Here is a 13,251-nt window from a genome sequence, read left to right on the forward strand (position 1 = left end):
ATATTTGAAAGGAAGAGAATAATATATAAAAAGACGTGAATTATTTAAAAACAACTTTTTAATGAAAGCCATGAAAGGGGAAAAGCAAAGATAAAAACGTGGTGAAAAGAAGCATTGTAATTTGCAAACTTCTCATATATCTTGAACACCCTTGGTATATTAGCCCAGTATCCTCTTATGGTAACTTTGCTCAGATTAGAATTTTTGGCCCAGCGCGGTTAGCGTAAGGGCCTTTCATTTGCACTGTGCCCGCTGTAAGTAACTCGCATGGTAGACGGAGCTCGTTTCATTATTTGAGGAAAACAAAGATTACAGGCTAATCATCAATTCTTTGCCGCGGAAAGTCATGTGATATACCAACCAATCACTATGGTTTAACTCACTAAAAGAATTTATTCAGCGATAAGACAATGTTAATCTTTAGTAAGTGTGATCTAATTCTGCTCAAACTTTTATGGAACTAATGGATTCTGTCTTGTTTTCATCTTTGACGTTTGACTACTACAAACATCCATATCATTTGGTGCTGACTGTAGTTTCTTGCTCAATCGCGAATCTGCTCCCTGCTATCTACATTTCTTTCAAACAAAAGGTAATTAAATCATTGAGACATTTTTTTAATATAGGCGACTATCAAAAATATGTTCTGTTTGTGTCAGCCGACCGACCAAGAAATTGGCAGACAAAGATTCCAAGTCTGACAGGTCGGAAAATTGCTGCAATTTTTCATCGAGCGAGCGAATTTACTACCGTCATCCTCCACATCATTTACGGTCCAGTTACAACAATCACACCACCATCTTCAAGACTTCGCTGGTCGCAAATGAATAATAAAGAAATGGCGGCTTCAAATTGAAATTGAAACCGTGCACACCAAATTGCCAAATAAACTGGAATACAATACCATTTTAGAAAAATGGACGGTTTCCACATCCATACAAATCCCCACTGCTTTGGGTTGGGGCCATCCATATAGTACGTACGCAGTGAAGGGGGAGAGGGGGGTTTAGCAAAAGCGTACATCTATTGTTTAAATGACATCATTTCTATTGCTGTTCTCTGCGTACAAACAAGGGAGGAGGGGGTATCAAATTTTTGGAAAATCTTTGCGTACGTACTATATGGACGGCCCCCTTACTATTTAAGCAAGTTTGAGAGCTTACAGAAACCAGTTCTTCGTTTCACTCTGTACGTAATCATGTAAATAAAACAATAACAAAATGACACTCTTGTGCGCTCGTAAAAAAAGTAATGGCTGTGGTATTGACGCGAACGGAACATATTTTCGATTGCCGCCATACACCGAAACAATATATTTGGAATGGCTAACAAATAATAGTGTCTATTAAATAGACTGTGCAGCTCCCTTTTAATGTTGTTGCTTGGAGAACGTAGCAATGTTGGTCGGACCCCTCCACACTATTCCCGTAATTCCGGTTTTCTGGATTTTCTGCGCAGTCTTTGCACTCCATCGCTTTTTAAAAGGGAGATAAACAAACCCAATTTTGCTTGCTTTTCCTTAGGGAAGAGTGGTTTTTGGCCTTTTTGGCCTTTTTCTCAACTTCTATTGCATGGAATTTTTGAAAACTTCAGTATGCTTTTACTACCAGTCAGCAATGCTCAAAGAAAAAGATAACAATTTTTACGTTTGCTCTGAAAATAGTTTGTCTTACTTTAGTGTGTGATTAAAATGGCACAGTCTGAGACTAGATGGCATAATGTTTAATCTATTTCTGGTTTAAAACAATGGATGTAGTAATATGTATTAAAAAATACCAGAATGACCCTCTTTTAAGCGCTCCCTAAGCGCTGCACCTATAGATTTTTTTTCAAAATAAGCGCCACACCTAGAATCCGATGCAAAGCAGCGCTTATTAGAAAATCAAGAAAAATAAAGCTACGCTTATTAGGACATAAAGAAAAATGAAAAACACATGTTTTTACTCATATTCTACTGTCATCAATTCGTTTAACAAACCGCATTAAATTTTTCTACTGAAACATAATCTTATAAAATATTTTTTCTAGTGTTCACTCGAATAATTACTGACAAGAAAGAAATCCTATCTTGATTCCAATCCTTTACAGGTGAGTTGACTATGTTTTATTAACTGCAAGTTGTATTTAATTGAAGGGGAAGTCGAGTACATTTTAAATGGAAGAAATTTTTGTGGCATTCAATTTCGTGTGGTTGACAGACACCCAAAACCACAAAAATTTCTTCCCTCTGATCAAAAACAAAAAATGGACGGGGTCTTTCTTTCTATTTACTGTAATAATTAAAACTTAAAATTGCATTTTAGGGCTGCTTAAAATAATTTGAAATTTTTGTTTTCTCTTTCGAATTTTGATTAAATGTGGATGGGGGGCTCCATTATAAAATTAACTTTGTGATGAAAAAATTTACACCCCTCCTATCTCGCTCTCTCTCTCTCTCACAAAAGACAAGGACATGAATAGAAAAAATAGGCTCATTAGCAGTATTAAGAAGTCACTGAAAATTTTTTTCCCTGCCTTTTTAGGGGCTTATAATCTTATCGAGTTATAAAATATCGAGTTAGTCTTCGAATTATGAAGCATGACGCCATGTTTCGAGTTATGACTATTTCCTAACTCAATGAATCTGTTTATGAAATAAGGTATTGAGTTATTTAACATTCCTAATGAAATAAAGTCACCGAGTACATAACTTGATAAGTTAGTGTTTAAAATAAGTCATCGAGTTACACAACTCGATTTTCTTAACTCGAAGATAATAACTCCCCCTTTTTAGGAGAGAATAGCAATTCAATAAGAAATTGACGTTTCATATTTTCTTTTTCGTTTTAGGAATCAACGCCGAAACCACCGATCTGTTGGTGGAGTGTATACCATACTACACAGCCAAACAGCCAAATCTTACTAAACTTAGCTTACTAAACTTACTAAACTCAATCAGCTTATTCGGTTAACAATACCGTTTTAAAATATACATTGAAGTTTCCTGGGAGTTTCCTGTGTCATTTTTTTTGTTCTTCCCTTCGCAAAGTAATCTTTAGGCGAAAAATCATGATATCGATCGAAGCTTATCGTAGTTCGATCGGCAACTTTAATGGAACTAGGCAATTTGACCTTCGTTCAATATATCGAGGTTTTAAGGTTGGCTCGTCACTTCCCAGTAAAGGGCTTTCTAGACTTCTTAAACCCTTCCCTTTTTTAGTAGAATCTTTCTAAAGTAAAAGAAAGTAGATCAGGGTTTTCGAATACCTTAAAGGAAGAAATTTTGGCGGAAAGAAATTTTGGCTTTTTTCCGCCATCCGCCAAATTAAATTCCCGCCAAATTAAACATTTTGAAAATATGATCTCTTTTAAGGTGTTTTTGCTATTATTTCGCTGTTTTGACGCCATCTTAAGGTTAAATTTTTAAGCGACCGCTAAATTAAATTCCCGCCAAATTTAGTTTTTTCGTCCATCCGCCAAATTAAATTCCCTCTGAAAAAACTATTTTGGCCATCCGCCAAATTAAATTCCCGCCAAAATTTCTACCTTTAAGGTAGTGTTTTTCAAAAAGTCGAAATAAACTCTGTAATCTGAAATGAAGGTGCGTTTTAGCTCCGAACCAGGTAGAAGAATGTGCATGCTAAAATCATTTTTTATAAAAAGGCTTTTAAGCGAGGATGTTTTCAGGTAGCAAACTTAACGGAGGAACAGAGCATTTAATTTTTGTAGAACGTTATTTTTTTCAAGGAGATAAAAAAAGCATTACTAATACATACGATGGAATAATTACAAGTAATACTAATAACTGTAAAATGAAAGATCTATGTTCTACAAAATAAAATTATTTCTTAAAAAAAAACTCCTATAGCTCTATTACAATAAACATTGCCTTACATTCTTATAAAAAACGTACCTATTGGAAACACCTGAAAACACGGAATTTGACCCATGTGCTGTTATTTCTATAAAAAAACAATATCTGAAATACTACAGATTATTCAGTGCCATTTACAAAACCTCTATAGAAGGGAGGCTGCGTACCAGAAATATACATTTTAACAATATAAATATGAAAAACTATGTTCGAGAGGCCTTGAAGTGTCACGGGAATAGTACATTCGAGATGCTGGGCCGTAATGCCGCCAGGCTACTTGTCGTATATAAAGCTGTGACCCAAACTTCTTTTAAAAACGCGTAAAATCAGGCAGACGTTTGTAAAAGGCTACTTGAAGTTTATTTAACTAATTATTTAAATTTCTTGGTTTTTAACCCTATCTGCCCCATATGGAACTTCTTGACTTCCCTACAAACTTAGTTTTACAAATTACTTCAAAAGAAAAATTAAAAATTACACCAATGTCACCCAGAGCGACTGGTTGTTCAGTGGCACCCGCCAAAACCGCCCAAATCCAGAAATCAATTAATTGCCATAAAATCTGAACTAGTGGGGAAAACGATCTCAAATTTCGTACAGTGATTCGCTTATCTGATATACCAACAAGAAACAAGACTGCATAAAATTTAAAAAGATTTCCCTGAAAGTACCTACATCACGTGGTAATTTTTTTAGCACGGGCCAATAGCCGATTTCATATTTTTCGGTCTTAATTCCGCTATTATGAAAAAATTCGACTAATGATGGAATTTCTTTTTATCCCATAACAATTCTAAAACTAAAATCTACTTCTCCACCAATTTTCATGACAAAAGAAAAATCCCAGCTGACGTAATTGAAAAATGCTTTCTAAGATTTTTCGATTAACAGAATTTGACCGGGCGCAGAAAGAAAATTTCGTAATAGTCCTTATCGGAGTTTTTGATTTTTCTAAAAAAGCGATGCATTGTGGGATTGTTTTGGGGGTAATACAATAGAAATCTCTTAGGAATTCCTTGAGGGAATTCTATTGTAATACACTCGAAACAATCCCACAATGCATCACTTTTTTAGAAAAATCAAAAACTCCGATAAGGTCTATTATGAAGAAAGATCTTTTTTTGAAAAACTTTTATGTGAATTTTAAATTAACCTCCATTTTCAAGTTTTTTTTTCAAAAGATCACCTTACCCTTTCTGATGACGTCATCATTTTTTAGGGAGCCATTTTAGATTTTTTTTTTTGTTTCAAGTTGCTCTTTATATGATGGTGCTTATATGTGGAACTATTCTATCAGAAATTATCGGAGGGGCACATTTGTGTGTGAGAGGGGGGCACGATGCAACACAACACCCTGACACCCATGGGGCAGATAGGGTGGAACTAGTTACTTTAATTACCAGGCACTAAGCATTGTTTCCTAAGTTTTAAGCACAATTTAGTTATTTCAAATTTAAACCCTTGTATCTCACAACTTAGTTATTCTAAATTTAAACCTTGTTAGCTTAGATGCTCCCTTCTATTGTGCGCCTTTGACACAGCCCTTTTCACGAAAGACAAAGTGGGAAAGACTAGGTGAAGAATATTAAAGCAGCCAGGTTTGCTGTACGGACCTGACTGCTGCTTCTAACCTAAAATGCCTGTGGTTTTTTCATTCCGTTAAACTTTCTTCCGAGAGTCGAACTCGTCTAGTTAATTGCTAATGATATGTCGTTAGGACGTTTCAAGTTATGAGAAAGAATATAGCAAAGAATATGCTATATGTATATGTATAAGACTCAGTCTTGAGAACTCGAAACAGAACGGAAATTTTCGAGCTTAAAAAAAACCACCATGCCACCAATTAAATCTCAGCTCTTCTTTGAATGGAAAGGTACCCAACTAAAAATCTCAAGTCCCTGTAGCATTTTGTTTGATTTTACTTTTCTGGTGATGTTTTTCTTACATAATCCATCTACCGGTCCACAGGTGGTGGGTAGTGAAACGGCCTCCAGCTATGGAAGTTAGCTGAAAATATAGAAATAAGCCGTGCTGGACTAAATCTCCCTTTGACCTTCAGCAAGGCATAGTAACCGAAAGATGTTAGTGGTGAGGACAACGACAGTAGGTTGTTGGATAGTGAGAGCGACAGTTATCGACAAACTGATACCCTGTCGTCAACTTCATTTTCATGAGCATTTTGCCGATGGTTGGGATGACCAGTCTTAATTGAAACCATAGTGTCCTTCAGGGTCTCTTCCCCCATGCCTAGAATGAAAATTTTCCATCCCCCCTCATTTTTCCCCACCCTGCCTCCAAAAATTTCTGTCCACCCCCCTCTCAAGCATAAAAAGCTGTAATTTGATGAATTTAACGCTTATTGTTTTTCCTAAGGTAGTTCTAATTCAAGAATAAATAAAACCAGATGTTTTTCAATTTTGAATTGATTTTGGTGAGTCCCCCCCCATGCCTAGAATGAAAATTTTCCATTCCCCCACCCTGGCTTCAAAAAAAATTCTTTCCCCCCTATACGTCCTTTTGACCTCAAAACGCACCCCCCCCCCGAATCCAGGGGGGAGGACACTATGTTGAAACTAGCGTTGACACAGTGGGGGCTTGGGTAACCAATATTTCATCGAAAGGACAATGAATACTCAAAATTCGCTTGTCGCACAGGTTAACAAGCAGTTTTCGATCGGGCTTCCCGAAAAAATTGGCTACAGATCGGTACACATTTTCACAGAGACCAAAATACATAAACCTTTCAGACCAAAACGCCAAAATTCTATAACGACGATCAGGGTACGCATACTGAATGGTCACTGCAAAATTCCTGAGCTTGCAGCGGCTATCGAGAGAGATGTTGAAATTATTTGCATTCAGGAGCATCGTTTTGTTCAAATTATCAAATACTACCTAGATAAAGGATTGGTTTTTATCACGACATGGAAAGATTTAATGAGTAGCTAAACCGGTAGAATAGGTATCCAGTACAACGCTCATGCATACTCTTGCTTAGTCAGAACTGAAAACTCCTCGTATTCTTATCGCTACATTAAACGGAAATTCTGCAAGCATAGTTCTCATAGAACATAGTATGAGATGTCTCAATGTAATGTTCCAAAAGAAATCAGGAAGAATATGGACACATACCTCAACGGCACCAAAGCACAAATAGATTTCATACTGTAAACTGACAATGTGATTATAGAGTTTCTGGAACACTTGCTCTAAGCCTTAGGCCGGACAATAAATTACGTAAAAGGCTGGAAAAGAAACTTGTATCTCACTCCAAACAAACAAACAAAATGTATACAAGAGACAGATTAACGTAATAAAGTCTGCGAATGACAATCAGCAATCTGCAACGGCCTGGAATTCGTGAACGACATAAGCTACAGAAAAGGTATACCGCAAGCAAAACTGAAAGGAGAAGTCAAATGAAAGACTAGAAATTTGGAAAGAACATTGTAGTTTATTTGGCATATCATCCAATGATATCGGAGAAAAGATAAAAACTGTTACTGACAATGATCTATTAAAAAGGACTGGATGAACTGGAGAAGGGTATTAAAAAGACTAAAACAACAAAGTTGCGAAGCTGCTGGTCTTGATAAAAATGTTCAGAATTGTAGAAAGAGCGGTTGTGTTTCTGCAACGACGCTTACCAGCAAAAGAGAATATCGGACTGAGCGAAAGGTTGCATCCTTCCCTTCCCCAAAAAGGTGATCTATCTCTCTCTGTCATCTTAACATCAACTCCTTCAAGAGCTAGAGAAAATACTCCGTCGAAATCAAAATGGCTTTCGATCTTACACAAGGACAGATTCTAACAGTCAGGAGGCTGAAAAATTAAAAGATAAGAACCAAAAGATAAAAACTTTTACAAGCTATCATATTTGTTGACTTTTCCAAGGCATTAGACTCTGTGCTTAGGGGAGAAATACTGAAAACGAGATTGTCATGCTATACAAAGACAACCAATCGTTGGTTCGCTCACCTGATGGAGACAGAGATTTCACCCTACAACCATCTGCTAGGAGAAGAATCCCAGTCAAGCAAGTGGCAGACACCGTCTATGTCGACGATCAGGCTTTTCTCTCATACGGAAATTCTCTAACACGCCCTTGAAAAATATGCAGCCTCGAAGCAATGGGTTTCAATCAAGCTAACAACATTACGATTAAGGCAGTAAACGAAAAACCGTTGAAGAATGCCGACAGCTTCGAATACCTCGGAAGTGAGATTTCCTCCACGGAAAAAGATATCAAAAACAGAATTGGTAAAAACAGATCATTCATTCCATCTTACGCTCACGCTTACGCATACGCACACGGATGCTGCGTGCAGCTCTAAACATCTCGTTGAAACAGCTCCCGCTGGTAGAAAAAAAAAACCCAGCTATACAGGAATACAATCTCCACGTTAATCCGTTAAAGACGATTGCTTTTTGCAGGCCATCGCCTCCGAAACAAAGATACACACTTTTTTAAGAATGGTGTTTTTTTATTTCATGATTTCATGATATCATTTACTTTTTGGGGAAAATCATCCTGAAATATGCAAAGATATTGCAAAGATATTGCATTTTTACGAAATCTTTTAGCATTGCTGGAGGATTATTGGCAATGTCCATTGTAAAATATATTACATAATTTTTGCATAATTAGCATATTTCGCATAATTATCTTTTATCTTTTCTTTCTTTGTATATTTTTATTATTTCTAGATCACGTGATTATCTCGTGGTCTTCCATGTATTTAAAACACCCCTGTCTCAGTGCCCCGGTGGCATGATTTCAGTACATGATTTTTTTCAGTACATGGTTTCAGTACATGATTTTTTCCTACGTCACTGCAGTAATCAAATTTTTATTTCACTCATTTGTAATCATCCTAAATGGCTTGGGAATTCAAGAACTGTTTTTTATTGTCGCTGTCTTTATTCAATTTATATCTCAATTCACAAATGAGTGCAATAAAAATTTGATTACTGCAGTGACGTAGGAAAAAATCATGTACTGAAACCATGTACTGAAAAAAATCATGTACTGAAATCATGCCACCGGGGCACTGAGACAGGGGTGTTTTAAACTTGTGAACTCACGTTTTTTGAGTAGTTACTTATCATAATTATCTAAAGTGAACGGAAGTTTCTACCTTTTTATATGAAATCGAGGGTACACTGAACTCACGCCCTCTCAGTTACTTGAACGAAGATGACATTGACGAGCCGCTTACACCTTTTCATTTACTTTATGGCAGAAACATTTTATCGAAAGCGAAGTTAAACAAAACTCGACACACTTTTCCAACACACAAGAAACGTTTAAAACATATTTCTTCTTTACTTGACCATTTTTGGCGTCGTTTTTCAACTTGTTACCTCGGTGATCTCAAACAATTCAACTTGTACCAAAAACAAAGTTCATCTATAAAACAGGACATTTCAGTCGGGGACATCGTGCTTTTAAAAGAAGATCTCCTTCCACGCAACCGCTGGAGAATGGGAAAAGTGAAAGAATTGGTCATTGGACGTGATGGATGCGTTAGAGGTGCGAAGCTGCAGACAACATCGAAAGAAGGACACAGAACAACATGCAACCGCCCATTGTAAAGATTATTACCTTTTATCTCGGACTCTTTGACTCAGCCCTTGCCAGAACCTGAAAATAAGTGCGCACCCAGCGAAATCAAGCATGTCAGTAGTAATCTTAGATCTAAACGTAAAGCTGCCGCAGATGGACAATTGAAACGAAGACTTATTGAAAAATTTGGGTAAACAAATTTTTTGGGGGGGGGGGAGTGTAAAATATATTACATAATTTTTGCATAATTAGCATATTTCGCATAATTATCTTTTATCTTTTCTTTCTTTGTATATTTTTATTATTTCTAGATCACGTGATTATCTTGTGGTCTTCCATGTATTTAAACTTGTGAACTCACGTTTTTTGAGTGGTTACTTATCATAATTATCTAAAGTGAACGGAAGAAGCATGTAAACTAACAAATCAAGATTCGACTATTATTGCTAAAGACCGACCAACTAAAATACAACCCTCTGAAACCTAGGGACATCAGGTTTTTACATCCATTTAGGATGCTCTAAAAATCAGCATTCTTTAGGTTCAGTTGCCAAATTCCATGTTGGTGTTATTATTAGCACATTCTTAATCTTTTGGCCAATCTCATCATGACTATTCTTATAAGCGTGTATGCTGATCGGTAAGCTGATTCTCTAGAACCCAATACAAAGTCCAAAAAACACGTAAGTACTTGGACTTTATCTCCCGTGACACTTGGCTTTCTCCCTGAAGACTTCAAAACGGCTGAAAAACAGATACACCATACACCTCTGATTAGCGGCCAATTCTATTTTCCCCGGCCATTTCCTAGTCAAATCTTCATAAAAAAGTTTCCAAAAGGTGGACATTCAATTACATAGCGGACCCTCAAATTAGCGGACCCTACAAAATTTTCTGCACGAAATGGCCAAAACCCTACTTTTTCCTCTCTAATTAGCGGACATCAACGGTCGAACTGGTCAGACTTTAAAAAATTAGAAAGGATTGATTTATCCAAACTATTTATTTCTTTAACACTTCAAAGTTTCATTGAACAAATTGCTTATGTGTAGAAGTTTGGAGCGCTCCCTTTATCCAGTCGGTAAATTTGCTTACGTCATAAAAATCATAAAAAGGGACCTCAAGACTACTATGATTCATAAAAACTAGATTGTTGTATTTGAAAAATTATTCTCTTGTTCTTCCATGTCCTGGTGTCTCTAGAAAACGCACAGAATTAAAAAGTTTCTAAAAGGCGGACACCTCTAATTAGCGGACACTAACCATTTTCCCTGATGGTGTCCGCTAATTGGAGGTTCCACTGTATCCGGTATTCTAGTTTACTTTCGAACATTTTGCTGATAAAAATTGCCTACTTGGGACATATTATATCAGAAACAAAAAAGATTATCTTTGATCATTTTTCAAGATCAGCTTGACAATATTGTCCTTTGCGGTCAAAGCATGTACATCGATTGTTTCCTGAAACAATATCGAGTTTATGTATTTGAGATAAATCGAAGGAGACGGTAGGTATAAAGCAAAGTTGACATGACGCTAAAATCACCGTCCACTTTGCTCGACGGCGGTAAAACACCAAAGTAACGTCGCCTGTTTAGTTGAGCAAAGGCGATATAGAGCCGTTGATCAAATATCGACTTTGTATTGTGTCGACTTCACTAACAGTCGCCCTCGATATCCTCCGATACATAAACTCGGTAATGGAAAGGCAATCACCGTTTTATTCGATGTTTATCAAGAGTCTCTTTATAATCCCGAAAAAATTGAATTTAAAATAATATGGGAAGCTTCAATAGGTTGAAGTGGAAGTGGACGGTGGAAGTACTTTACATACCTTATCGGCCCTTATTGGCGTTATTTTTGGGCTCGTGGCGTAATAAGGGCCGGTGTTAAAAGGGCCGGCGTAATTAGGGCCAAAGTTTTGCAACTTTTACCTAAAAGCGGCGTTATTTTTTGACCATTTTTTCTCAATTTAAAGGATTTTAGGCATGATTAACGGATGAAAACTATCCATTTTTTACTCTATATCCAAAACTTCACGAAAATCAATAATATATTTTTCAATGGAATTTTCAACAGTTTAATACAGAAAGATGACATTTTAATGTAAATTTTAGTTAATACTTACTGTTTTGAAGCCTGAATAGCAATTTTTGCAAGTTTTGGCGTTATTTACGGCCCTAGTGTTGGTGTAAGCCAAAAATTAGGCTGTGGCGGAATAAGGGCCGGCGTTAAATTAGGGCCGGCGTTCGACTTTTTGACAAGCATACCTTATGAATCTCCTGTGGACTTTCAACACGTTCTGGTGATTGTGATGATTCGATACTTAATACAGCTGCATCATCCAGCGATCCTTTATTGACCGTCACCTCAGACATCTGGACAGCTGATCCATTACTTTCCACCGACATATCGTACTTTTAAACTTTACTAAAAATAACATAAACATTGAGAATTTAATACAGTGCAACTTAGTCTTTTTGGAGTTGCCATTTACTCAGTATTTGCTCCTAATATTGGCTTGTGTTAGAGCTGTCATTATCAATATTCATAAAGTAAAAAATATTGATAAAAAACATATTTCATACATACAGTACTAAACTTGGACGAAAACTTGCGCCGTTTTGAAAAGTATTAACTTCTATCTAAGGCACAACTAAAACATTTAACAAGCTCAATCAAATATGTAAGTATAGATGGCAAACAATGCAAATAAAGAGCTCACTTCTTGCATACTAGTATACCCAAGGTTAAAAACTTTCACACTCTCAACCGTATGTGAAACAAAAATTTTTGGATTTTCTTGTAAAAAAGCACGTATACTAGTTCCTTAAGCATTCTTACCTATATCGTATCATAAATAAATAAATTACATACTTACAAACAAATCTGTGACCTTCAAAACATTGATACTATTTCTTGATAACAACAGCAAGAGCATGCAAGAGGCTGTAGTTTTAGTAATGTTTAGTAGTTCATTAGCCGAGTGGTTGTTTAATCGATTATTAACTGAAAGAAAGCACATAAAATGAAACGCTTAGGTCTACCGATTATACAAAATTAGATAACATAGCAGGTCTAATTAAATAAGTTTCTCTGCAATTATCAAAAACATGAACAAAGTCATACATTAATTTAAAAACTGAAAAACTACTACAGGACTACTCATATTTTGTGAACTTTGATACATAAATAGAGTGCCGAATTTGAATGAATGATACTGTCATGTTGAGTATATGTATCTGTCAAATAAAATACCCTTTTTTCTATAAGAATTTTTCGATATGTAGAAACAAAATTGAGCCTATCAATATTTTATTAGGAAATAAAAAGCAATTTTTTATTGTAAATACCATCAATAAAGTTTTATATTTGACATGATTTGGATAAACACTTTTAAGTCCTCTTGAGATCGCTGATGTAATATAGTCTGTATTTTTTTATAAAAAACAAATCAAATAGTTCTTATCATGGTGGGTAAAATTCAAAAAAAATTGCATAAATCTTCTCTAGCATGCTATTTATACGAAGGAAAGTTATATAAGAAGGCCTAGAATACACGTGAGCTAGGATTAGCTGCAAAAGATATCATAACTTTTAATCGGAACATGTATTTCAAATATGTAAAACTGATGTACATTTGTAGATGAGATTATTAATATGAAAAAGGCCCTATAAAAATGCTTGATTTCAATTACATTTTTAGATACTCGGTGTCATCAAAAGTATTCTCTGTTTTTAAGATACCAAGGTATTAATCAAAGCATACACGTTTTTTTATAAGAACATCCAAAATTTTTGAAGCCTTCGGATGTTAGTTCTTAAATTTTTG

At 35.8% G+C, this 13,251-nt stretch overlaps 1 protein-coding gene and 1 long non-coding RNA gene across 3 annotated transcripts in view; one reads left to right on the forward strand and one right to left on the reverse strand.

Annotated features, from left to right (window-relative positions):
- LOC136808823 (protein white-like) overlaps window positions 1-12,431 on the reverse strand; it is a 29,041-nt gene extending 16,610 nt beyond the window's left edge. The window contains exons 1-2 of one of the 2 annotated variants that reach the window (XM_067065367.1): window positions 12,301-12,431; window positions 11,690-11,849 (exon numbers count right to left, since the gene is read on the reverse strand). In XM_067065367.1, coding sequence (XP_066921468.1) covers window positions 11,690-11,830 — 141 coding nt within the window. In that variant the 5' untranslated portion in view covers window positions 11,831-11,849; window positions 12,301-12,431. Of the gene's footprint in view, window positions 1-11,689; window positions 11,850-12,296 lie in introns of both variants that reach the window. The other variant, XM_067065369.1, reaches the window with a different exon arrangement.
- LOC136808822 (uncharacterized) lies at window positions 509-2,989 on the forward strand. The gene is made up of 3 exons (XR_010846923.1): window positions 509-592; window positions 2,029-2,088; window positions 2,830-2,989. It is a non-coding gene; the product is annotated as an uncharacterized lncRNA (long non-coding RNA).
- Window positions 12,432-13,251: the final 820 nt, after the last annotated feature.

Source organism: Clytia hemisphaerica, unplaced genomic scaffold, assembly GCF_902728285.1.
Source record: "Clytia hemisphaerica strain Z4C2 unplaced genomic scaffold, Clytia hemisphaerica genome assembly, whole genome shotgun sequence".
NCBI lineage: Eukaryota > Metazoa > Cnidaria > Hydrozoa > Leptothecata > Clytiidae > Clytia > Clytia hemisphaerica.